At 32.5% G+C, this 23,252-nt stretch overlaps 2 protein-coding genes across 10 annotated transcripts; one reads left to right on the top strand and one right to left on the bottom strand.

The window, feature by feature from the left end:
* The first annotated feature begins 1,787 nt into the window (after positions 1 to 1,787).
* On the top strand, positions 1,788 to 15,986 carry LOC111310380 (phosphatidylinositol-3-phosphatase myotubularin-1-like). 8 transcript variants are annotated; one of them, XM_089748539.1, is made up of 19 exons: positions 1,788 to 1,851; positions 2,343 to 2,411; positions 2,734 to 2,808; positions 3,613 to 3,684; positions 4,541 to 4,610; positions 7,017 to 7,066; positions 7,870 to 8,159; positions 8,326 to 8,399; positions 8,486 to 8,549; positions 8,732 to 8,797; positions 9,184 to 9,283; positions 9,382 to 9,495; positions 10,275 to 10,444; positions 12,361 to 12,445; positions 12,832 to 13,044; positions 13,552 to 13,611; positions 13,767 to 13,831; positions 14,662 to 14,941; positions 15,089 to 15,986. In XM_089748539.1, the coding sequence occupies exons 1-19, from the start codon at positions 1,840 to 1,842 to the stop codon at positions 15,602 to 15,604; spliced, it is 2,445 nt and encodes an 814-aa protein (XP_089604665.1). In that variant the 5' UTR covers positions 1,788 to 1,839; the 3' UTR covers positions 15,605 to 15,986. The 8 variants fall into 8 exon arrangements, with proteins under 8 accessions (XP_089604665.1, XP_022765532.1, XP_022765529.1 ...); XM_022909797.2 differs by having other exon boundaries at positions 1,825 to 1,851; positions 8,483 to 8,549; XM_022909794.2 differs by lacking the exon at positions 1,788 to 1,851 and adding an exon at positions 1,933 to 2,223.
* Positions 15,954 to 20,618, bottom strand: LOC111310382 (uncharacterized). Of its 2 annotated transcripts, none has more exons than XM_022909802.2 (2): positions 20,249 to 20,618; positions 15,954 to 16,354 (listed from the first exon to the last, which is right to left on the bottom strand). In XM_022909802.2, exons 1-2 carry the CDS (start codon positions 20,519 to 20,521, stop codon positions 16,214 to 16,216), a joined length of 414 nt encoding a protein of 137 aa, XP_022765537.2. In that variant the 5' UTR covers positions 20,522 to 20,618; the 3' UTR covers positions 15,954 to 16,213. The 2 variants fall into 2 exon arrangements, with proteins under 2 accessions (XP_022765537.2, XP_089604667.1); XM_089748541.1 differs by lacking the exon at positions 20,249 to 20,618 and adding an exon at positions 18,854 to 19,218.
* Positions 20,619 to 23,252: the final 2,634 nt, after the last annotated feature.

The following is a 23,252-nucleotide window of genomic DNA, read 5'->3' as shown; positions in this document are numbered from 1 at the left end:
TTTTCCACATCCAATGGTTGGGTTCTCGGACCTGCGTGTTGTGACAATTGATAGAAACTCATCTTTCGTAAGAATTTAGGTTTGAATATTTTATTTTGTTTGGTTAGATGGAATGATGATTTCATTCACGATCTATTTCTGATTCATTACAAGTGCAACTCTATTTAGTAGTTTGGTTCAATATAAATTTTGTTATATAATATAGTTAAACTAATTAAACTAATATTAAATTTGATATATTAGTTTAAATTATTAATATTATACTTGATTAATACAAATGATAATAATAATATTATTAATATGATGTTATTAATAATTAATTATATATAATAAAAACTATTATATTAGAAGAACTAAAATATTTTTAAAATTTAAAAATTTTAAAAACTAAAAAACTAAAAAAATAAAAAAAAATTTTATATTAAAAGGATTAACATTTTAAATTTCGTTTGAGTATAGACACTAAATTTCACATTTCGTATGAGTATATTGACTATTTGCATAATTTAACAACTGATTTCATCAATTCTAATTATTATATCAGTAAGTTAATATCACGTCAGTACAATCAATGGCCATATCATCAAGATTAACGGAGATTATATAACGGTGTTATCAGTTGGATTAACATTATCAAATTCAAATAGTACATGATCAAATTTTAAAAAATAATAGTATTGAGATTAAATTTCAAATTTATAATAATACAGGGATTAAATTCATAATTTGTCCATCAAAATTTAATGACCCAAATGAGATTAATATGAAAGTTGAGTGACCTTAGATGAAATTTACTAAAAAAACGAGATGAGAATTTGAAAAAAAAAAAAAAAGACAAACAAAAAGAGAAATCATGTAAAAGAAAAAAATCTGAAAGGAAGAAAAATGAGAAAGAATGAAAAGGAATATAAAAAAAAAAAGAAAAAGATTAGTGAAAAAATCAAAGTAGAAAGATAAATTTAACGCAAAAAAAAAAAAAAAAGATAAGTATTTTTTAAAAAATCCCTTAACGTAATGAGGGTTACAATTGATATGCATGAATCCAAGTAATCCATAATGATCCTGCCTTGGTGAATATGAACATATATATATGTTGAATTATGCGAGCTTGATTCCAAGATAAGAGATCCTTTAATCCAAGTCCTATGGCAAATGAATTGCCAGCTGACTCTTTGCATGTCCAAAAAAAATTTGGTGCAAAATTGATTGACTTTCTTAAAAAGCACACCTAATAAGAATAAAATAATTACACCAATATTTAAGATTAAACAGTGCCAAAATTATTTAAAATGAAATAACTTATATACTCTATTTTTCGAATTAAATATCCAAAGTTTTTTTTTTTTTTTTTTTTTTTTTTAGCTTTTGCAGTGTCAAAATTATATAAACTTTCCTTTTTAGCACTTATATGTTTTATATAATTTTTATTTTTTTTACATTTTGATATTAAAAACTATATTTTATCAATATTATAATTGTATTTTAAATATCAAAATTATTATTTAATTTTCGTGGCAAATTAAGCATGAACATTCAATTTGAACAAAAAGATTATTAATATTTTAATATGAGCAAAAAGATTGAAGTAGGATAAGTTAAAAATATAGATTATATTAATATTAAATCAAATGTTTGAGTGTTTTGATAAAAAGGGTCTGGGGGTTTATTTTTAAAAATAAATCCTACAAGGGTTATGATGTCGATTTTTTTTTTATTAAATCATGATTTGATTTTTATAAAAATATTTCAAAAATAAAATTTTGGAATATATTAAATTGATGCAAGAGAATATCTTTTTAAATTTCCTGCACAAAAAAATTCGCTCCAATCGGAGATACCATGTATAATTTGGTAAACCACTATTTTATTTTATATGATTTGAATGTAAAGTTCGTCCTACATATTAGTGTTGTTAGTGTAGGATCCAAATCCAATCATCAATCATCATATATCATAATTAACTAATTCCTCTCTTCATGCGGCCAGAAGCCGAAAAACACAATCGATCAATCACCGCTATAATCGACGTAATAATAAGAAAACCACCCGTACATCTTTCTCATTTTCTTTCTCACTTTTCAAAAGGGAAATAATTGCAGCCAATAATCGACGGCCATGGCTGCACCTAGGCCACGTCGATCGGCCTCCGTCAGAGACCCTTCTGACGGTCGCAAACGGTTGGATGGTGCTGGTAGCTGGGACGCCCTTGAATGGACCAAAATTGTGGTTTTTTTTTTTTTTTTTTTTTTTTTTTGCAAATATATAATTTTGAATTGAAGGGTTATCTTTTTGTAATTAATCGATCATTTCTTTAATAACTAATTAACGAATTTTAATTGTAGCCGGTTACAAGGTCGATTTCGCATGTCGGTTTGGAGTTTTTGCTTGAAGCTGAGCGAGTTGTAGAGGAGGTATTTAAGAATTTATTTTCTTTTATTATTAATTCCTTTCAGATTTACATAAAAAAAAAATCCTTTCAGATTAATAAAATTCTTGCATTTATGGGACACAATTTGAATTATAGCTTCAGGCAATTTTTAACTCAGATCACGAATTATTTTGATTGAAAAGAGAGATTCGAAAGATTGTTAATTCATTATTAAAGCGGGGAAGCAGTTCAAGAATCTTGATATTCTAAGCGAATACTGTTAGGATAAAGATTCTTTTTATTTTTAAAAATGTTGTGAATAGCATATGGAAAAGTAATGGCATTTTGGAGTTCACTTTTTTCAGGGCCACGGTGTTGTTCTTGTTAATACTGATGAGGCAGGAACCTTATTTGTTACCAACTTTCGTCTCCTCTTTCTTGTAAGTCATTTGCCTTAATACATTTTGTGTTTGGTAAACTTTTCCCATCTCGCATCGTTTGCCCAACATATGCCAGTATTATGTTAGCATGTTTGGTGCGTGAAGAGGTTTAGGGTAGCAGCACAGACAAGTATTCCGATATTTTGTACTTGAAATAACATTTGCACAAAGGGGTTATATTAAATTAGTTCTAAGCACCTAACAACTTACGCGGTTACTTGATATTCTAAGCGAAGAAGTTCAGCCTCCATTCAAGGCAATTGGATCAAATTTGATGTATGTCTAAGAACTTTACTTAGGTTTTTTTTAGATTGATCTCAGCCTTAATATTGGAAATTAAATGGCTTTGCTGTACTATCTGCTTTGACATTAGTATCAGTATGAATACCATTAGTTTCACCATCTAATATGCTTTAAAATTGCTCTATAAGATGCTCTGGTTTAATATGAAATTATTCTGTGTGATGGATGTTTATGTTCAGAAGAAAATAAAGACTTCTTAGCACAAATGAGATAAGATGAGGAGGTGGAAGAAACAATAAAGCATTGGCAAAAGAAAAAAAAGGTCATTGGTATTAGAAGAGATGAGAATTATAATGACACTCATATGATTTAATTATGATGATAAAAAAAGGATAGGATATTGCATGGCTGTGGGACTTAATTGTTTCTGTTGCATTTGCAAAACTTCAATGACATCACTATTTAGGAATCTCTTTTATATATATGCATAAGTAGTACATGTATTTATTCATTTCTGTTACAATTTCAATGTAATTGATCAAATTTTCCCTTTTTCCAAAGAGTGACGGCACCAGAAATATTGTTTCACTAGGTACCATTCCTCTGGCAACAATTGAGAGATTCAACAAAATGGTAAGTATTATTTGTTGTTAAGCTTGGAGATATGGACTTTTCATTAGGTGGAGAGGCTTAACTTAGGTATATGTCAAAACAACCTCAATACTTAATACATGTGGATAACACCACTTAACAATCTACAGAAATAAATTTTGTTGGAATGAATCTAAGTGGGATTTTGGACCAAGTATTAGGAAAAAGAAAAAAAAAAAGGCTATTTCATGAAAATCTGTATTCATTTGTGAGGAGACAATTAAGCAGTAAGTTCAGTTGAGTTTTTTATTTTGTTTTATTTTTTAAGAATTTCGAGAGGCCTTACGCACATATTAGGTTGAGTAAATGCTGGAAGTTATCGCCGGTTACTGTATGTATGCCTATGCAGTGTTTAAGTCCTATGTGATCTAAGAGTGACTATGTTGTTATCAGCTTTTGGTTATTTGAGCTTAATCAACCAATTGGGCTTATGATACCTGATAGGATCTTAAGTTGATAGCTTCCTTACCTATTTCTGTAAGATGCCTCGATATCCAATATCTGTCTGTACAGAAAAAAAAAAGAAAAAAAAAAGGCATGCAATAGTATAGAAAGTGTTTTAGTTCCTAATTCTTCCACGTATATTACGGTTTAGATGGATATTTATATAATATATATAGGGTTCCTTTGTTTTTCTTGGTCCCCAGGATAAGGGATGGGGATGGTGGGGTTTGAACTCCCATCTTACATGTCTTCTAAAGCCTTCTTAGCCACTAGTACAAGAAGTTGAAGACATTCTTTTTGTTTTTTGACTGTTGAATATTAGTGCCCATTTATTATTCTACATTTTTTCTCGCGTATAATTTTGATGTCTTTGCATTGGCTGGAATATGTGTAGGTAGTGAAGGTTCAATCAGCTCCTCGCCAAACTGACAAGTCTTCATCACGTCGTCTTCTCCTGATCATAGGTATGCTATGGATCTCTTTTAATACCTTAACTGTTTGGGTTTTTATTTTTACCTTTGGATGAGTATACTTGTTCATTGGGATAAGTGGAATTGGTTGCGGGCTAAATGGTTGTATTTCTGTAATTAGCAGTTATATGAATCTTTTGTTGCTTGCATCTCAGGTTGGTAGGCTTGTAGATAAAACAAAAGCACCAAATTGTAAGCATAATCTGAAGGTTGCTGAAAAAAGAATTTTCAAAACACAGATCTGAAATCCTTCTTTTTCCCTCTTAGACTATGTTAAAAAATTTGAAGTTTGAAGGACCTGGGACTCCAAAAAATGGTAGGGGAGAGCGAGAGAGAGAGAGACAGAGACAGAGAGGTAACAATTTGGCTTTAGCTTTGTTTGCAGAAGAGGGCAGGGGGGATAAAGGTAGAATTTATTGCCAGTGTACGCCAATTTGAACTAATGTTATTACAGATTTTCTAGGGTAAGTTAAAATACTACTTCCAAGTCCCTAAGTTTGATTGAGTTTAGAAAGTTGATGTTTGAGTGGAGTTTTGGGAACTTGGGTCATGCCTAAATTCTCCTGCTTCTTATTATATCAAATTCCCACATAGGTAGTGTAAAGCCCCTAACATTCTTGCAGAAATCCCTTTAGTGTTCCCTTCCAAAGAAACTCTTAGAAAATAACTTAACATTTTTGTTGGAACTAGTCCAAGAAAAGGGATAAGTGCCATCAAAATGACAAACTATGATTTTATGGGATTGTGACGTCCACCTTTCCAGTCCCCATACACCTGTTAGGGTTTTGAATTAGGTACAGATTTTCAACCATAAATAATCTTATCAGTCTGCCTTCTTATTTTGCATTTTCAGGGTACAAGCTACAAAACCTTCTTTCCCCTTCCAAAGCTCTTTTCTACACATTCATTTCTTTGATTCTGATTTGTTGTAATAATGAATTCAAATAATCACTCTATAATACAAAATATTGTATTGCCCAATTGCCGCTGTTATAGGTCTAGCATTGTCTAAGATATTGTGGTAGTTAGTCATTTGAAAGTATGCTTTTCTTGACATTTTTCCTTTGGCAGTAGAAGAAGCCAAATCACTATTTAGGGCTAACTGGAGTCCAAGACTAATTTTTACAGAATAAAATTTCTATAAAACCAATGGCATTCTATACTTAAATGAAACTTTTCCAATTGAACCAAATTATTTTACTGTTCTAAAAAATTAGTGCCATTAATTTAATTTCTAATTATTGTTTTATTACTCTCATATTATATTCTCCTTGACTTTTGTTGATGTCAAATACTAGAAAATTTTATTTATCATATTTGACCTAAACAACTGTCCATTGTACTGATTACTTTGTTTCAGTTGATATTGTAAAGGCAAGACAGTGCTGGTCTCACTGATGTAAGGAAGTAGAAAGAGCGAAATGGAACAGAACAGTGGCTGAAATTGGCATAGAAAAAGCCGTAAGAAGACAATAGCTGATGTAGGAGCTATATAAACAACACACTTAGACTAGATATACGCTGATTTAGGACTTAAAGTTTAGGTTCAAACAATAACAATAGGAAGAAGATATGTGAACATAAACAATTAGAAAATTAGGAAGTGGAAAACAAAGGGAATTAAGGTAAACTATGAAAACTGAAATCAAGGAAGACAATAACTTCTGAAACACACTTAGGATTAGGGAATCATTCCCTAGGAATGCACCACAAATTCAACATTCAAAATTAATTTGTCTCCACATAACACTACCTAACGCACAAAAATCTCCCAAATATTTAGGCAGTCAAGGTATAGGGAACCTGCTATAGAGAAGATTAGAAGATAGCCAGCATCTTCATAATATCCTAGAATGATGGATAGGGCCTTTATTAAGTGGCAGCAAGCATCTTAATGATGATCAACCAACGGTCCCCTTAAGTGGTAGGATTTTTACTTAACGTGGCAGCATGTGAATGCCAGCTAGTAAGCAAGTTCAGCTTTAGAACCTTGCCATATTATAATATTTGCATTGCTGTCCTTGCCCCTCCTCCTATAGACTTTATCAGGTTTCCATCTTGCAACAATAGGTTTTAGGGTTGTGGATGTAGAATTGACATTGCTTTCATTGAATTTGAAATAAATGGCTAAAATTAGATAGGGATTGAGTTGCGGTACCCTAATATAAATAATCATTTAAACTAATTGTAAGGAGGCTGTCATATTCTACTATCATCTGTTAATGGTTTAGAACCCTAAAAATTAACAATCATGCTAATTTAATATCTTATCATGCTGTTATATTTATTTATGCTAGCGAGTTTCTATTTGCTTGGGGTCATAGACACTGCCATGTTAGTTTTCTGATTTAATTGGTAAGGAAATAGTGGTGGACTTAAAGGCTTCTCTTCTTTTTGCAGGAAAAGATATGAGAATTATTGTGTTTGGTTTTCGCCCTCAAACAAAGCAGGTCAGTTTTATCTGTCAATTCTTTGGGTTCCTTATGTATTCTCAATAAGTTTTTTTAAAAATTTTATTTATTTGTTTTTGCACCTGAGCATTGGGCTGAATTCTTGGTGCATTATCCCTTTACTCAAAGACTCTACCCTTCCCTAAATCCAAATAAAGGGAATAATTTTGGATTTTTTGTAATCATGCTCGTACTTGTTATATCAATAAAGACTTGAAAGAAGTTTGTTATTTAGTGTTGTTCAAAGAAATTAAATAAAGGAAAAGGTGCAATTTCTGCTAAGATGAGGGCATAGCTCTAGGATTATTTTAGACTTCAGGTGGGAGAAAAATCATACCATGTTCTCCACGACTATCAGTGCTGCTGCTTTATATCTCCCTTTGTGTATTTGCCTGTTTCTGTCAATGTATTAGTTTTGTTCTCCCTTTTATTCTTTTTTCTCTTCTTTTCTTTCTTTTTTGTGCTGGGATAATGTGGTTTGTGTTTCAATAAGTTTTGATCTTATATTCAATGGAAATAATATGCCACAATTGAGTAGTAGGACTATTGAGTCCATGAAAGTTTCTTCTAGGCTTAACTTGGTGCTTTATCCTCTTATACAAAGGAAACTTTTGTTTTAATTTCTTGGAAAAATAAATACTTGTAATGCTTGTAAGTTTTAACTTCCAAATTTGTTATTTTAGACTGCAGTTAATTTGGAAAAGAAAAATAGTAAAACTATTCTATTCTTTGACTTCATGGCTTAGAGATCTAAGTAATTTATATGAAGAAATTAATGTGGTTATAAATCTTTATCTATGTAGAGACGTGTTATATTTGATGCATTATCAAGATGTACAAAACCAGCAAGAATTTGGGATCTTTACGCTTTTACTTGTGGACCATCCAAATTCAGTAACCCAAACCCAAAGGTGCGATTACTGAATGAGTACTTTCGTCTTCTTGGAAAAGGCTTCCATTGTGCATCAATGAGGATGATTGAAGATGGGTCATTTACATTGTCTAATGATTTGTTGAGAATAAGTGATACAAATTCCAACTATACAACGTGCCAGAGTTATCCATTTGCATTGATTGTTCCAAAAAATATTAGGTAAGATATTGAGACCCTTTGAGATAGCGAGAGGAAGAAGGAAAAAGAAATTAGATACAGTCTTTCCTCATTTTCACTTTTGAATCACAGCAATCGTGGATAAGGCTGATTTTGTATTCTTGCTAGAGCTAAGAAACTAATTTTTATGCTTGGCTAATAATGCTAGTGATGAAGAAGTGATCCAAGCTTCCACTTTTCGTGCAAGGTGTAGGATACCTGTAGTTTCATGGTGTCATCCTGGTATGCAACAGATTTAATAGTGTGTGTGTGTTTTTTTTTTCCAGTGATATATGTACTTATTTTATGATATTTGTGGTGAATAGCAGGAACTGGAGCTGTTCTTGCACGTTCATCACAACCTTTAGTTGGTCTTATGATGAATATGAGGAGGTATTCCTAAGCTCTCAATTAAACCCAAAGCCTTTCAGTGAAAAATAAATTTGACATAATAAAGTTTCATAAGAAAATGATGCTAGATAAAAATGATGTCTATGGCAAACATATATTTAGTTTTTCTTTCAAGGCTTAGAATATGGAGCGTCTGATTGTTCCTTTTGATGATTCTGCCATAGCAATGCTGATGAAAAGTTGGTTGCTGCGCTTTGCACTCAACTTGTTAATGGAAAGAGTTCAAGGAGGTACTCCTTTTAGTTCATTCCTATATGATTTCATAGGTTGTTTTTCCTAATTATAAGTATCATCATCTACTTCCTAATCTTAAGCTGCTGCTTGAATAGGAGGTGCATATCGATTATCAAATTAAAATGTGGTTATGTATTTTATATATTCCACCAGATTTTACAATGGTGGGCTCATTTTCATCATCTCATGTGAGCTTGTTGACAGAGAAAACTCATTGTTTTTAAGGAACCTGCTTTTTAGAATATGCCTTAATAATGTACATGTTTTTTAAACTTTTACTGGTTTGTTTCTATTTTGCTGTTGGTCCAGTAGGATGAAACTAATGTTATTATAGAAACTACAGTGTTACCTTTGTTTTCATATATTCTTTATGCCAATTCAGGAAGTTATATATAGCTGATGCAAGACCAAGGAAAAATGCATTGGCAAATGGAGCAATGGGAGGGGGCTCGGAGTCATCTTCAAATTATTTTCAGTCTGAGGTCTGTCTAAGGTTTGATCTTAGGAGTTATGCATCTCTGGCTCGTGCAATTTAGGATTATAGTTTATTGACCCCAGTTTCTTTTATTCTTCTTTCCAGATAGTTTTCTTTGGGATAGACAACATACATGCAATGAGAGAAAGTTTTGCTCGGCTTAGAGACTATTTAGATACTCACGGTGCCGCATCATCAGATGGAATGTCATCATTCTTGGTTAGTCCTGCAGTCCTATGAAAGATCTTGATCAATTACTGTTGTTAAAGTGCATAGACAAAATCTTTTCAGACTGGAAGTGGATTTAGAGAAAATCATGATGATATTTGGTGCATTAAGTTGACAAAAAATTGTAAAGCTTTAGTGTGCATAGACTTTCTTGCTAAAGAAATTATGTAGACTAGAATTTTTTTTTTTGTTGAGCAAAAGCTGGCTGATAATTCTTTTATCTAAATTCCAAGGGTATAGTATTATATTGTGAACTTCATTTTCCCTTGTTAGGAATGGATCTATTCAATGATTTATAGCGTTGAACTGTAGTTTGTAGCATTTTGAATATGAATACGTTAGTATGCTAGATTGTTCCCTGAGTTTACTGGTTAGTCAGCTTCTTTAGGGTCTCTGAAGTTGGTATATATACCAATAACAAGGGTATAGTATTATATTGTGTACTTGATTTCCCCTTGTTAGGAATGGATCTATTCCATGGTTTATCATGTTGAGCTGTAATTTGTATTATTTTGAATATGAATTTGTTAGTATGCTAGGTCGTTCCCCAAGTTTACTGGTCAATCAACTTTTCGAGGGCCTTTGAAGTTGGTATATTCCAATAACATATGTTGACAAGAATTTTGCTTGAAATGGCCTCTGAAGTTGTTATATACCAATAACATATGTTGACAAGAATTTTACTTGAAATTTTATATCATCTTGTCAACTATGTTGAAGCATAATAGTATTATGGTGAACATCTAATCTATGGCAATTTTAACTTACAGAGACATGGCGGTTGGACTTGGGGTGGGAGAAATCTCAGCAGTATGTCTGCGTCAGTATCTACCCTTGGTGACAGTGGTTGGTTAATACATGTTCAAAGTGTCTTGGCTGGTTCAGCTTGGATTGCTGCACGTGTTGCTTTGGAATCAGCGTCAGTGCTTGTGCATTGCAGGTCAGAGTTCTTTTAATTTTGTACCTTATCTATTGATCACTTCAACCACTTGTTGCATTTGAGAGTTTTTATTTATTTATTTTTTAAGTTGATTTGAGGATAGACTAATTCTCTCCATTCTCTTTCTTAAGACTTGTTTCTATGTCATTGACCATAGTTATTGTAACTTTGTAGTCAGCATTTGAGCAAGTGAAATGGGTCTTTTTGGTTGAACATGCTGGCAATGTTGTTTTTTCTGCTTTCGTAAGGTCAAATTATTCTTGCTTATATATCATTGTCTAATTGGGGGCACATGTGTCAGTGTACTGAACAAGGTCTTAGATTTAACTTGTGAGATGTGGAGGAGTTTATTCATCTGCACAGGATGTTCTTGTATTGGCATGGTTTTAGATGACATGAATGATCTATTAGCATAAGTCACAATTTTTTGCAGTAGCAAGCTTTAGCAAAGGGTATGCGGCCTAACAGTGTGTTTGGATTGGGGTAAAAGGAGGGAAAGGAAAGGAGATGAAAGGGAGAAACCCTCCCCTTTCTGGGTACCACTGGAATTAAAATGAATGAAAGGGAAGGGGTGCTGAGCCTCCCTCAGTTTCTCTTCGAATACCCATTATCCAATTACTCCAAATCTGGGGTAAAAGAGGGGAAAGGAATAAAATTTTAAAACATGAAATGACTACTATACCTTATTGTATTCTTTAAATTTCAAACAAAACCTTTATAATCACCAAACCACAGCCATTTATGTACCCTTTAAATCCTCTTGCAGCTCTTTATCAACTAGTTTTTTTGGTCAATAACTTCGGCTTCTACTGTTAGATAGCCTTGATTTTTTTTATATTTATGCTGGGCTCTTGAAATTTTTTCTTGCCATTTTATTAACTCACAAATTGGTGGTGAAGATAAAGAACATGAAGAAACACAAAACATTGGAGAAATAATGCCCACATTGGAGCTTATAGACTTGTAAGAAAAAATAGTACTAGGAAGATTCTATCTTAATAAGCAAAATTCATTTTCTTAAATTTTCTTTTTAGCTAATTAATGCCAAAAAGGAATTATAATTGTGCACAAACAATTTTGAAAGAAAAAAAATTATTGGGAGAAAAATCATATCCTTAATAGAAGTTATTTTTGTTCTTTCAATTTCAAATTTATTTAAAATAATTTATCTCAAAGATCAATCACATGATGGGTGAAACATTTTATTTAGAAAGGATATACTTGGAAAAGTGTATTAAGATGTATCTTTTCCTTTCCCTCCTTAAACCAAACCAAGATTTTTCATAATCTCTCCTTTTCCTTTTCCTTTCCCTTACTAATGTTAATTATGCAAAGAAGGTGATGACATATCCTGTCCTTTCATTTCCTTTACTAGCTTCAATAAAAACAGTGGAAATCCTTAGATGACCCCTCGAATTTGAACTGTGTGAAATGGGCTTTATGACTTTTATTTGGTCAATCAACCCTTTTCACTTTGGTTTGATTGAGGCGATTCACATGAATATGTTTAACTGGTATTCGGTAGGCTAAACTGAAACCTCAAATTGTTAAAAATGAAAAAAAAAAAAAAGGAAGAAAAGAAGAGAAAATATGTGAAAACCCGTCTAGTAATCCTATCCTAAGCCCAGTAGAAACCTGAGGGCTAAATTTTGACTTTGGTATAAAATGCAACTAAGACCCAATTTATCTTAAGAAAATAAATAAAGGAAATAAAATTGTTGCAACTCTCCTGCCTCCTGACTCATGCCAACAACTACCAGTAAATGATATGAATACCATCACATTTGTTGTTGTTTACCTTCTCTTCTTTCCTTTTTTATTTTTATATACACATGACACCTAGCTTGTTAATTTAATTATCCTCTACCATGGACTGTGGTGTTTCTTATTTGTATCTGGGCTGTTTTACTGTGCAGTGATGGATGGGATAGAACAAGTCAGCTGGTTTCACTTGCAAACCTGATGCTTGATCCATATTACCGAACATTCACAGGTTTTCAGGTAATTTTCTGAAGGAGATTCTTCTTGCCAACCAATAATCTCCTCCCACCACCCTTGTTGTTTCTGCAATCTCTGTTCTTGAACCCTATCTTTCATATGCAGCATTACTGCACAAGCTGCTTAATTTGTAGTTGGTGTTCCTTGTACCTTTTCCCGGTTCACTTTTGGTGTGTGAGACTTCATCACATGCTTGGCATTACTTTTGAGATCAATAAGTGTCAATGTGTCATGTACCCACAGCCCCCTGCCCAAAAAAAGTGGTTTTGCAGTTTAATTTCACTTGGTCACATCCATATGAGATGCTGATAGCTTCAGTACCCCAGGAACTTGAGATAACCACTTATCCAGTTGTCTCTTAAATTCTGAACTATTTTGTCTTGGTGCAGGCACTTGTTGAAAAAGATTGGCTAGCTTTTGGTCACCCATTTTCAGATCGTGTGGGAATGCCGAGCATATCTGGAACTTCGTTTGAATTAACCAGACAATCTTCTACTGGAAGTTTTTCATCATCACCTATGCGTCAATCTTCAGGATCATTAACACCTCAAGCTTCTAATTCATCTCATGCGCAGACCAATTATTCCCCTATATTCTTACAGGTGCACATGCTGACATATATTTATGGTTATTCTATCAATGAACTAGCGTTACTGTAGTTTGTTAATTTTCACATTTAATGCACTTGTAAAATTATAAGGGAAAATTGTTATGAGAGGTTTGGGTGGAAAATACACTTTATCCTCCGGTAGTTTGAAAATCCCCTTTTTCCTCCCTCAAAAAGAAACAATGTGAAATAGCCATTAAAAGGCTAATGGAATATGCTGAAAAGTAGATGATAAGTTCAATGGATTTTTAATGCCATTATTTTTGTTTCGGGAAGGGGGTTTTCCAAAACAATGGGGTGTAAATAGATTTTCACTAAAACCTTTGGGGGCTTTTATTTTACCAAAATTATAAATAATAAATGTTTTATTTTGCTGATATCCTTAATTAATCAGTATAATTTTAGTTCTCTGATTAATCTGAGTTGCTATATGTTATGAAAAGTTGTGCTTTGTATGACTTCTATTTTAACCGATCTGATTGGACATCTGATTGTTTTGCAGTGGGTTGATTGTGTTTCACAGTTGTTAAGGATGTATCCTTTTGCTTTCGAGTTCTCCTCAGTATGTATCTTTCTTTTATGCATGGCATGCATTTCTTGTTGTTATCAAATATAAACTTTTTTTTTTTGGTTTCATGAGGTTGACATAGCTGTATTTTTGGTGTTTTTCTTTTGTTTTCTCTATAGTAATGACATTCTTACTTTATGGTGATTTAGACTTTCCTGGTGGATTTCTTGGACTGTGTGCTTTCTTGTCGTTTTGGAAATTTCTTGTGTAACAGGTAATTTCCTATCAGTAGCATTAACCTGCACGTGCCAGCTCAAGTTTTGCTTTATGACAAATATGAGAAATGCAGCATTACAAAATTGAGGTTTTTTCTTTTTTTTTTTGGGGAGGGGGGGGAGAGGGGTTGGGGGAAAAATGGTGCATGCAACAAACACTTGGTGCCTTTAGAGGCAGTCCACAGGTGATCATTGTCCTTCATCTTTGTTTACAATCCTCTGTGATCAAGACCTTATGAAAGGTTTAAAGTTTACCTAAAATATACTAAGACAGAGCTAACATATTATCAAGATGGATTTACTTAAAATATGAGTGCGTTGCTTCTAATATTACATTGGGTTCTTTCTGCTTGATGTTGAGAAAACTAGTCATCTTAATCTCTGTCCATCTAAAATTATGCTGCCTTTTCATATATTTGATGCTTCTATAGGAAAATAGTGAATATTTGTGCATAACTCCTATGAGCATCTTGAATCTGGAATCAGTTTGTTTATTGTTGCAATCTTCTGCATTTCACAAGATCAGAAGATTTATAAGCCTGCAGAAATGAGGAAAAAGGCTTATGGTTCTTTCTACATTAAAGTATGAGTTCTATATGTTGTTTCATAAAATTTTGGTGAGCCTAAAATAATTTCCTTCACTAGTTACTAGTCTAAACTGTGATATTGTACAACTGAGGTAGCTGTAATAGTACATGAAGGAAGTGTTAAAAGCTTTCGAAGATGACTTTGTTGCATCAAAAGAAATTATTTCCTTTTTTTCCTTCCCTTCAAATTTCCCGAACCCACTTTCTAATTTCTATGGTATTTTCTTTATTTAAATTTTCAGCGAGAAGGAGAGACTACAATGTGGTGTTTATGAAGCTTGTGGATGCTTGTGGGCCTATTTGGCTGATGTCCGTTCTTCGGAGGGAAGTTCCCATGCCCATTATAACCTTTTCTATGATCCATTGAAACATAATGGCCGAGTTTTACCTCCAGCAGCTGCTTTAGCTCCAACACTTTGGCCCCAATTCCATCTTCGCTGGGCTTGTCCTTCTGAATCCCAAGCTGGTGAGCTCGAGGCTGAAAGCAGGCACATGGCTATAAAGTTTTCTGAACTGCAAAAGGTATTAAATCTTACAAAATTTGGCCACTAATCCTTTCCTCTGTTAATCAGAAATACATGGTGCAACGGATAAATTGGGAACATGTAACAGTATTCGCTAAGCAGAAGGTTTTTTTGAAATATTTATTGGGTGTTGTAATGCTGACAGGCGAAAGAAGCGGCTGAAAAGAAAGCCAAAGAATACTCAATGGCGATGGAAACATTGAATGCAGAGCTACGAAATGAGAAACAGGTAAGCAGCTCAGCAATGAACTTGGCCAAGAGAGCCAGCAAGGAAAGTGCAGCCATAAAGCGAGCCATACAGTCGTTGGGGTGCAGGGTTAACTTTACAAGTAGCGTTAATTGTAGTTTTGATTTTGAAAGCAATCCAACAGAAACTCCACAAAAATATATGCATTCACCTCCTAGAAGAAATTCTGATGGTACGATGGGACCTGAGGACAAATCAGATTTATCCGTTTCAATTACAGTTGTGTCAGAAGATGTTGTTTCGAGCAGTCCACTTGGTCGAGTATGTGAAACCCTATGTCCTTTGCGGAATGGGGGCTGCCGGTGGCCGGATGCTGCTTGTGCTCAGCTGGGTAGTCAGTTTGTTGGACTGAAGGCAAATTTTGATGCGTTTGACCGGCTTTCTATTTATGATGGTTATTTTCAGTCTGAATGAAAATTTGGATTTGCAGCTGAGTTTAGATATATAATCAGTTGTTGCATCAATAATCAGTTATCACAGATTTGGTGCTTCAGGCTCTCATATCAGAAGCAGGCCTGGAGGTGTGGCATACAAGGTACTGACCTAGCATTTTCGATACGTCTCGGAATATGTTGTACAATGAATGTAAAGTTGATTGTTATCTATCTATGTATTTATGCTGGTTCAGTCCGTAAGAACCTTTCAGTATAGCTATCGCATGGCCATTCTTTTTTTTTCAGTAAGATTACCTCGTTTAAATTTTGAGACTATTTATTTGCAACGGTCGCCTCATAACCGATTTATACTGATAGACTTCATACAATTCACTAGTGAAAGTTCCTTTGCTTGATCTTCATGAGTTCTTGCTCTCATTCATTGTTCAGCTGTTATACCGTGCTTTATTGTCCAATACAAACTGACTCGAACCGAGGTGAAATCGGATGAGCCAAATTGTTCTCAGCTACGGAAGCTGAACTTTTAATCAAGCACCTTAAAAACTTGGACTCTGATAAGATATCTGCAAAGTATAACTCCTAAAATCCAGAATGTAAAAGTGTCTGATAAAACATAATCCAAAGATTATCACACATATTGAGAATCATCATCAGCAGGAGGCTGCTCGCCCTCGTCATCGGATGATTCCATTTTGGCTCCCATCTCCTTCCTTTCCTTCCATCTTGCCCAAATCCATTTTAGTAGAAAGAAACCACCAATGGCATAAACCTAACAGCAAGTTCACTAATTGGATTAGTAAAACCCAATGAAAAGGTGTTACGAATGAAAGATAAAACACACCCCCGACAGCCAGTTTATCTACCATACTCAATAAAACAGCACCATTAAAAACAATTCACAGAAGGGAGGCCATGGAACCTGGGATCCGGAGGGGGAGTGTGGTCACATCTTCTGTGTAGCTACTTCATTGATCAAAACTACATAAATTGCAGTTTCAAAATATCGGATTGCAGGAGGATTTCAAATGAATCAATGAAGAGCCACTGATTACTAGTTAACAAATACTTACAAAAATATATCTATGAAAAGAAACAATACTTTCATGTTTTATTTAGACAAACAATTGAATTTTACTCCCTGTTTGGTTGTCATTCCTATGAACAGCAAGAATTCTGAAACATGATAGAAGACACAGCAGGATCTGATCTAAGATAATAAAAAGAAGGTCCATGGAGCAAATGGTTTATTCGAGAAAAGAAATGGGGGTAAAAAAAGAAACTGAAAAGCTTTTATAAGAAAGATAGAAATCAATTTCAAAAGTATAAACTGTACATCAAGATGAGGCCAAGATTGCTAAAACAAAAAAGAAGAAGCAACATCAATATGATCGACTATACAATTATGCTAAAAGGTAATAGAAGATGATGACTTTGGCTTATGTTGCAAAACTAACAATATGAACAAAATGAACACAGAGAAACATCCATGGCACAGGAAGTGTGGTGCTAAGAAAAATTATTTGCATACACTCATCCTAAATTACCAATGAAAATTGAAAGACAAGAATGTTGAAAAGAAAGAGAAAGAGAAATAGTTAGAATCCCTTAGATTGGATCTTAGTTCCCAATAGACTGGTCACTGGGGGTTGAGGATCATGTACAGCTTCTTAGATGTCATATCCTGACATTTCTTAGGAAAATCAAAGTAAATCATTTTATCAATCATGAAAAATTATCAATATTCAATTGGTTTGTATTATCAAATAAGGATGAAAAATTACAAACACCTTGTCAGCCATAACCAGAATACAGCAGCTATTGGTCTTACACAACTGTGTAATACTATGTCAGGACATGAAAAAAATCCAGCTTACCAAGAACATTCTCAAAGCACTCTTAGCCTTATAATAATTTTTAAGGAAAACAAGACCACCTATGGCAAAACTCAAAAGCCAAAAAACTTAATCACTTTTAGTTATTTATTTACTAAATCACTAGGTTTTTAATCTGAATGACTTCATAAGCAGCAGGTACAAATTTTTAATAGTAACAAGTTTAATACATTCTGTAAGCCTGTCAGAACCAATCTGGTCTTAATCAAAACCATTGCCAACAAAAATGCTTTATTCAATCTCATATTGAGAAGCCAATCATTTTCTCAATAATCTGTGATCCAGAAGCTAACATTACGATTCCCTCTTTCTTCTAAAGACAGAGGGATCTACCATCCACAACACCCAGCATAAGCAAACTAAATGAATTGGATGGAAAATATGTACATCTTCTTGTTTATTGTAAACCAGTCTTGAAGAAACAGGATTCACCATCATTTCAGAAAATTGACATCATTTACTCATTCTATGATAACAAACTTAGAAGAACTTTTTCTTTAATTATACCTTGTTTCAACAGTCTAAGCCACAGTTTTAATGAATTTTGTTGAAATAATTAACTGATATCCTGTGTCATCCCACATCTGCACCAGATCACTCACAAAGACATTTTGAACCATATACCTTCAGAGGTCCAGATGAATACGCCTAACAATATGACTAAAAGACAGTCAAAGGTACAGGGGAAGCATTAGATACTTCTAAGGTTCTAGGGACTTCAGTTCTCAACGTCACTTAATTTCATCTTATTACAGTGTCGACACTGTTAAAAGATTCAGTATCTATTATCAACTATATATCACCAGAAGGCATCCATAAAATTATCTTTTTTTTCTTTTTTGTTTTTGGTGATGGAACATAATATCATTGTCAACCAAAATATAAAAAATCAATGACTTCAGATTTTATGCTCAGACTTTTCATTTTTCTTTAAGTATTTGTGTCTAACTAGTATTCAACCCACATGGGCATGGAGGTCTGACCCTAAATATATGGAAAAACTTGAAAAAAACATTGAGCATACCCGTGTAAGACACTCACTCCCAGTCCTAGTATCATAGAATTCCTACTTACATTGGCAAACAATCGCTACCACACTCTCAAAAAAACTCCTTCCAATAAGATAGAAAAGTTTATATTTGACAAAATGACAATATATAACTATAATTATAATCTAGCGATAAATTGTGGTTCACTAACAAATTATAGAAGAATCATACAAGGATAATGCATCAAACATAAACTCATAAAAAAAAAAACTGCTAACCATACTCATTAATCTAAATAAGAAGATTATATTTGACAAAACCACATTTTCAGTTATTTAAAACACCGAGAAAGAGAAAAAAAAAAGAATTATAAGAAAAACAGTATACCTGCCAGAGAACTATAGGGTTAGAAGTCCTCCCAACGCACTCCTCCGCCTCAAATTCCAAAGGCGGCGGAAATTTCAGGCGGTTTCCCATAAATAAAGATGGTGGTTTTAGAATTTCATTTTCCTCCTCTTTTTTAACCGAGGCATCTGCTTCTTTAGAGTGTTGGTTAAAGAAAGGGAATTTCAGCTCTATCTTGGGTAACATTGAGAAAATGTTTCTGGGTTCTAAAGGATTTTCATTTTGGCTTCGAATTTCTTTGTTCTCTGATTCCGCCATTGCTTAACCTGGGCTCGGACTAAGACTTGTTTCTGACTCCACAAAACAGGGTTATATATATATATATATATATATTGTATTGGTGGAAAAAGCAGAGAGTTACGTGCCTATTGCACGTGTTTTTCTTTTTCTTTTTTATTTTTAAGAGATTTTTTCATTCGTTTTTCACTTTAATAAATTTTGAAGGAAATTTTGTTCAAAAAAGAAAATGTCAATTAATGCGTAATGACATTGACTAAAATGATATTTATAAAAGAAAAATACAATTAATATATTAATTTTTCTTGAATTTTGTTAAAATAATACATTAAATATAAAAATTAAAATAATAATTAAATAATCCTTAATTATTTTGCTTGTATACACACGTTATCCGAAAAAAATTATACGTTTTGTCTACAGCTTTTTCTTTTCTTTTTTTATACAAGTTTGATAGACATACGCCATCTGAGCTGGACGGAAAATGTGTTAACTCACGGAAGATGTTATCATCGAACGAAAGTGATATTTATAAAAAAAAAAATAATATATAATTTTAATGTAATTAAAATAGTGCATTTAATGAAAATTTTTTAAAATAATATTTTTAATTATTCTTAATGCGTGTTGATAGACAAAAAAATCATAAAAAGTTTGGGCAAATTAATTCTATTATCTTGTTCACGATTAGGCTTTTATTATTTTTCTAGTAAAACAATTAGGTATAAAACCTATACATATAAGTATCAAGAAATGCAAATTAAAATAAAAACAAAAGTGATTTAAAAAGATAAGGGAATCATGCATCATTACTTCATTACTTACTTAAATGCTTGGGGTGAAAAAAAATATATCAATTTTTACAAATTGAAATTAAATATTGAAAAAATAAAAAAATAAAGATAAAAGTGTTTGATAAGTAATGTTATAAACAGCCAATATTAAGCTTGATTGTCATGTCCTTGGCATGGGGGGAACATCATAGATTTGGAATAAAGCATTTATAGTATTCACATTGGAGTTTGGGCATACCTTCTTCTAGACTCAACCCAAACTTTTCTTTTTCTCCTTTAAAAGATTCTTTCTTTGTCTAATTCAAGAAAATAAAATAAAAGCCATTTCATGGGAGAGAGTAGTCACCTGCCACAGAATTGTCGGATTGGAATTCCTTTCAGACTGTTGGGCTTCCAGCTTCAGTGGGGAAGGAGCTGCTGGCCGAGTCTCTGACAACTTCACCACATCAGCCTTTTTGCTCTTTTTCATCTCATCACCCAACTGCTTTTCATTTGGTTTCTTTTCAATCACAGCTTCAACACTGCGTTTTCTGTTGAAAGGAAGCTTTGGGAACAATAAAAACAAGCTTTTAGGGAATTTTGGCTTCTCTTTAGTCTCAATTTCGATATTGCGAGCCATAGAATGAATGAGGAAAAATGGCTTTGGGAGTTGGGACGTGAGCTATATAGCGGCAAAGTATGGAGTTTTGGGAAAAGAGTTTAAAAGGCTTCTTGAACGTACTAGGCAAGGCAAAATCTTGAAAATTAAAAGAAGACAAAAAGTAACATGAAGAAGGAATGTTTCATGGCCCAAGCCTAGTTCACCTCCTACTTTTATAGCCCAGTTCGAGTGAGCCCAGCCCTACTACCCCATTTACGCTGTTTTTAGTAGTTTAAATATAATTGTTAAGATACTTAAAACCTGAGCCCAGGATTGATCCAAGTTGGGATGGGCTTAGAAAGGCCGCTTGAGTCTTAAGCATTTTGAGGTGGAGTTTGTCATGAGATAATCATTTCCAAAATTATGATGATTTATATATAATAATTAAATTATTATTTTTTGTAAGCATTTGATGATTTTATGTGATAATAATCTTAAATTGTTAAAATGATTAAATTATTATTATTTATTTAGTTTTGTTTTTTTAATTTAAAAGTGTTTTTTTACATAATTTATATAATAAAAATTAATTTAATTTTCAATAAATATATTTATTAATTGAATAATTTAATTAAAATTCATTATAAATTAAATAAAATACTACTAATATTTTATAAATTATTATATTTAAACAACATTAAAATCATTGACTTTGTGTATAATAATATATACGGTTATTATAGTACTTTTAAATAAAAAATAATTGATCTTGAGTAATAACAAACACAGTGATCTTTGAATCTGATGCTTCACCTAAATAGTTTACCTACATATTTTAGGACGATTCCTACAAGATTGGTCTTCGCACTTGCAATTCTCCTATCTTCTTAAGCTTAGACATTTTTTACGAAAAAATAAAGTGATTTCAAATTACAAATGATAAAATAATTCTAATAGTAAAAGTTACCTTGATGATTAATTACTATAATTATCTTCAAAGTGATATCAAATCCAAACATAATGTGAAACGAAGAAGTTATAAATCAAAATTTTTTTGGCTAAAATAACAAAAAAAAAAGAAAAGAAAAGAGTAAATAGCACTTATGATTCTTAAACTTTATGCCAAATTTTATTTTGGTTCTTAAATTTTAAAAAGTTTTAATTGAGTCTTCAATTATCTAAATGTATGCTAATGTAATTATTCCATCTATGAAACCATCTAAATTGATGGCAACTGCTAATTGGCATCACGTGATGACATTGTTAACATCTCATATGGTCGATGAAGGATCAAAATAAAATTCTCTCAAAGTTTAGGGACCAAATATATATCTTATAAAAATATTAAATTTAAAATTATACTTGTATATATTTTTTTATAATATAACTTATTAGATAGATTTTTATTTTAAATAAAACATAAACATTTTTTTAACATATAGATCCGTAAATCTATAGCTAGATATTGACTTAAAGAGTCACCGTTAATCTTTTTTATTTAGGTGTGATTAGCCACATGATTGAATCTGTTCCTTTCTTAAGTTTGGCTTAGATATCATTAAAAGGTAAATTCAATATTTGTGAAATCAGAACTAGGATCGAGAGTACGGTTACGTGTGAGAAAAGTTATAGAACCCTCACAACGCTCATCGAAAGATGGTACTAGCTCAATTTTGTGTTATCCGATAAGCCTTAAAAATTTTATCAAGTATTTAATTATTGAAAATTATTCTTAATTAACTCCAACATTTTTGACAGAAAATTAAGAAAAATTTTTTCACCTCAAGAGTATGTAAAAAAATTATTGTTTCTTTTACATAGGTTCTGTTGTCGGATTATTTAGCATTTAAAAATTTTCAAAGATAGAAAAGGAAAAAAAAAATAATTCGACTTTTGATATAGATCTTTTTATAAGAAAAACTCATGCTTTCATATAAGAAAAATTCATACTTTCAACTTTTCCTTAAAGCATTTGAAGGTTTTTATATTCAAGGAAAATTGATGCTTTCAACTTTTCCTTAAAAATATTTTTCTTGATAATTTTATTTTTAAGAAAAATTGATACTTCCAACTTTTCCTCAAAAATATTTTTTTTTATTTTATTTTCAAGGCAAATTGATACTTTCAACTTTTTGTTAAAAATATTTTTTTTTCAAATTTTATTTTAAAGAGGTCATTGAGAATTAAAAAATGTTTAATTAAATAAATAATTTATTTTAATTTAGTCAATAAATAAATAAAGAAAAAAAATAATAAAACTAAAAAAAACCTTTGGCGCGGTTCGGCTTAACGGCTAAAACAGCTCGGCTTGAGGCATAAAGATCGATTCGGGGGTGCAGCTTGACGGCTCAATTTATGACTCAGCTCAGCTAGAGCTAAAGGCAGGGATGTGAGTTACTGGTTCGGGTCGCATTACGGGTTGGGTTACCCACTTCAAAACACGCGGATCCTACTTTTAGCTAATACCCAAAATGATGTCGTTTTATATGGCTATATAAGCTAGAGTTTTAGCCCTTTGTTTTAGTTTTCACCTTTACACTCTCTCTCTACCCTTAACTTTCTCTCCCCCTCTCTCTAGGGACAAAAGAACCTAGGTCAAAAACTTTAAAGGTTTCCAGATTCTGTCACCAGCGTCGTCATACTCCACCATCGTCTGACGACCAATCAAGCCAAAATTTTCTCCATCACTGCTTCTTACTTTCCTCATCGCGAATATGGGCTTGTTTTTCCATAAATCGCTCCCTAAAAGCGTAAATCTATTGTCCAAGTT

This window comes from Durio zibethinus, chromosome 19 (assembly GCF_047325235.1).
Source record: "Durio zibethinus cultivar Kanyao isolate XHJ-2024 chromosome 19, ASM4732523v1, whole genome shotgun sequence".
In the NCBI taxonomy this organism is placed as follows: domain Eukaryota; kingdom Viridiplantae; phylum Streptophyta; class Magnoliopsida; order Malvales; family Malvaceae; genus Durio; species Durio zibethinus.
This window is presented reverse-complemented; position numbering and strand designations above follow the sequence as displayed.